At 41.7% G+C, this 3,589-nt stretch overlaps 1 protein-coding gene across 1 annotated transcript in view; it reads left to right on the top strand.

Moving 5' to 3' along the window:
• Positions 1-1,121: 1,121 nt before the first annotated feature.
• The window catches only part of tgfb2 (transforming growth factor, beta 2), a 49,372-nt gene continuing 46,904 nt past the window's right edge, over positions 1,122-3,589 (top strand). Inside the window, exon 1 of the mRNA XM_005950973.2 lies at positions 1,122-2,394. Coding sequence (XP_005951035.1) covers positions 2,049-2,394 — 346 coding nt within the window. The 5' untranslated portion in view covers positions 1,122-2,048. The remainder of the gene's footprint in view (positions 2,395-3,589) is intronic.

The following is a 3,589-nucleotide window of genomic DNA, read 5'->3' as shown; positions in this document are numbered from 1 at the left end:
CTCTGCTTTTATCTCTCTTACTTTCATTTCTCGGGTGGTCTTTCTGAATTTTTGTTGCCTCTCCCACTCAAGGCTGGCCCGCTTCATTTGTCTTTGCAATCAGCACATCGTCAGTGACTGCTGGATCATCCAGGTGGGGATTGATCTGGTATTTCACATTGTCACTGATCAGACCTGTGCCAACGGCTCGCAGAAACTTTTTCTGAATCAGTTCGACACTGTATTGTTCATCTGTCCCTGGCTCCCTTGATGATGTTAGGAGTCTTTCTTTCAGCTCTGTTGCCCTAAATAGAAAGTTCTGTGGGGACTCATTACTTCCTTGAGTGATATTTAGCAGCCGATGATAGAGGTCAGTAGAGCTATCCTCCTTGTAGTGTCCCCTCAGCGTGGTACAAAGTTGCATGGGGGTGAGGTCTGTTTTAATCTCCAACATATCACGGAGATTTAGGCCTGGGCTTATGGCTCCTGTTTTGTCCAGTGTCTTTCTTGTCCTCACACAGGTCATTTTGTTTCAATCCCTGGCTGCTCTAGTTTGCATGTTAAATATACTAACCCCACGTTGCTTACCAATGCATCCATTGGAGTGTGGGAGTATTATACCTTATAACATTTAAATAGAAAGTCAAATAGAAATATTAATAACAATAAGCATAGAAGAAAAAAAATCTTGCACAGATGGGTGAATGCTGTACAAAGGGTTTGAGTGCTCAGGTAGAATAGAAAATTACTATATAAGAACCAATCAATTTTCCATGATGTTTTTCTTAAGTTATGCAGCTCTTATTTTTTTCCTGTCATTTGGCAACCCCATTTCTGCTTTTGATTTTGGAAATAAAAACCACTAATCTCATTATGCAATTTGATTAAGATAATATGTGTTTTTGAAAATGTATGGTTTCAATATCTAAAGTTTAAGAGTCAAATTCTGGTTAAAAAGAATAATTTAAAAAAATCAATTTGTCTATTGTAACAGATCGTGGACCCATGTACACATGCCCAGGCCATATTAGAAAGGACAGAACCCCGGATATAAGACCCCGCATTCATGACCTGTGATGAGCCAGCGTATTAGAGTACTGTTGCCGCGCTGTCCCACTGTGCAAAACGAACACTCCTGTTTACTACAAATCGTCTGTTGACCTGGAATTGAAAGCATATCCTGCTCTGAAAAGTGAGGACGATAACTGTGGTTCAAAGCTGGTAGGAAGGGGTAGCACGCTGTACGACCAGTCCCTTAAAATGGTCCAGTAAACAGCCACTACTAACAATTTAGCATTTGTAAATAAGAAACGATCCTTCCTCCAGCTGGATGAGCTGAAGGGAGACGCTCTGCAGTCGTACCAAGAACAACCTCCGAGTTTTTTTTTTGCTGTTGGTTTATTGTTTTCTTTCTCTCTTTTTTAAAGTGCTCTGCTTTTGCAGGAAGACTTTAGCGTTGTGAGAACAAGACTGGAGCTATTTTTGATTCGACTTCGAGGCGGCAGCTTAAGTTTGTGGCGCTGCTAAGAGCACGTTCGAGTTTTGATGCTAGTGTAAACCCATTTATCTGTCTGGACCATCAAAGCGCTGAAGTGTGACAGAGTGACTGTTTGGATTCCAGGAGAGCGATGAGAAGAGCGTTCGGATACTCAGGCTCGCTGAAGATAGCGCTTCAGTTTTAGGCTCCCCTTCGTCTCTCTTTTTTTTTTGTTAAATCCGTGTGGGCTATTGCAGATCCGTTTGGTTGGCGATCTGGACACATTCAGTACCAGATTTACTCCTCACCCCCTTCAACGATTAAACAAGCCGGGAGCAGACCCTCGCTGTCCCACAGTAACGGATTCCTTTTTGGACTGAGGCAGTTGAATGGATTTTCCGGTACACTGCTAAAATTGGTTAAAACGAACTGTTCGAGATTCAAATAATTTTTCGGTACCAGCTTACTCGCAAATGCTCCACTTTGATCGTTGATAAAGGAATATATCTGTTTGGCGATATTCAAAGGCAAAGTGCTCTTGATTTTGTTTCCTGATTATTTATTGTGATATTTGAATACGCTGGTGGAGAAAATGAACATGTATCTCGTGTGCCTTTTCCTTACTTTGGATATAGCCACCGTGGCTTTCAGTCTGTCTACGTGCAGTACGCTGGACATGGATCAATTCAAGAAAAAACGCATCGAAGCCATCCGAGGGCAGATCCTGAGTAAGCTGAAACTCGCAGCCCCCCCAGAGGACTTCCCCGAACCCGAGGAGGTGTCCCGGGACATCGTCTCTATCTATAACAGCACCCGGGACTTACTGCAAGAAAAAGCGAACGAACGGGCGGCGACTTGCGAACGGCAGCGGAGCGAGGAGGAGTACTACGCCAAAGAGGTGCATAAGATGGACATGCAGCGCTTCTACCCGTCAGAGAGTAAGTCTGTGTGCCCGCACTGATGTCATTTCAGGCCAAAAGGCACAACTTCGAATACCGCTGCTACGCGTGTTTGTGATTCTTTTGGAAAATCCTCTCCATCACGCTGTGCTGGGAGAGTGTAAGGAAAACCAGGTAGTGCTAATATTAAAAATAAGCTACACTTTTTATATATCGGTCGCTTCTACTCTTCACGAGGCTGTGTGTTGCCTTGTAACTTTACCATTACACACTTGGTCTCTCACTCGAACGACAGCGTCAAGTGTGAGCTTTATTGTTTGCCCGAGTAACGTGATACCAAGTCAGCTGGCCACAATACATTTGTGAGCTTTAACTTGTGGCACAAAAACAAGCAAATTACTGGACTTCTTGTTCGCTTCATCATGTCGCTAATTGAACTTGATATGTTTTGCTTCCTGATGTACATATTGCACATGCAAGTTTATTTTCCTTCCTCCTTCCTTTATCTTAGGGCTAAAACTGTAATTTGAGACAAATAATTAACTAAATATATGACCAGATTCTCTCAGGATTTCATGATAGATTAGTGATAATTGATTAGTCTGTTAACTTATTAATTTGGCATTTACCATCTAGGTGGAATGTTACCCGCATTACTCTGACCACTACAGTTTATATTCAGTCACACACACGAATGATTTAGTCAAGTAGGGTAACAAAAACATACTTTGTATGTTAAACTTATTATTGAAAGGATTATCAAGGTAACAACTTCCCAGGAGATTTTCCCATAAATATAAATTGTCAGCGCTAATGACTAGTTGAAAAAAAAAAACATTTATGCGTTCAAGTTTAATTGTACAAATGGAGTAACACAGTAGTGCTGTGGATAGCACTGTCACCTTCAGTGGTGGGATTGTTAAAACCCTTTTATGTAAGAAACAGCATCTGCTACTGTCCCCACTTGCTGGACACGAATGGCCCAAAAATTTTGTTGTGCTTGCTGCTGCGTTCTACCTGTACATAATTTCTTTACACTCATTTTATGTGTACTAGACGCACCTGTTCTGTCAATTCAAAACATGCATCACTTATCCATAAAGAAGAAAGCTTTGGCACTATCCCTACTAGTGAAGAGGTGTGTTGTTTCCACAACATTGCTTTCCTCACAAGTCTAGTGGCATTCAGTCAGTGGTAGGGATGGGTATTGATAAGATTTTAACGATTCCGATTT

Source organism: Haplochromis burtoni, unplaced genomic scaffold (assembly GCF_018398535.1).
Source record: "Haplochromis burtoni strain Fernald_Lab_line unplaced genomic scaffold, NCSU_Asbu1 Contig_880, whole genome shotgun sequence".
NCBI lineage: Eukaryota > Metazoa > Chordata > Actinopteri > Cichliformes > Cichlidae > Haplochromis > Haplochromis burtoni.
The sequence above is the reverse complement of the archived record's forward strand: the minus strand, read 5'-3'. Positions and strand labels throughout refer to the sequence as shown.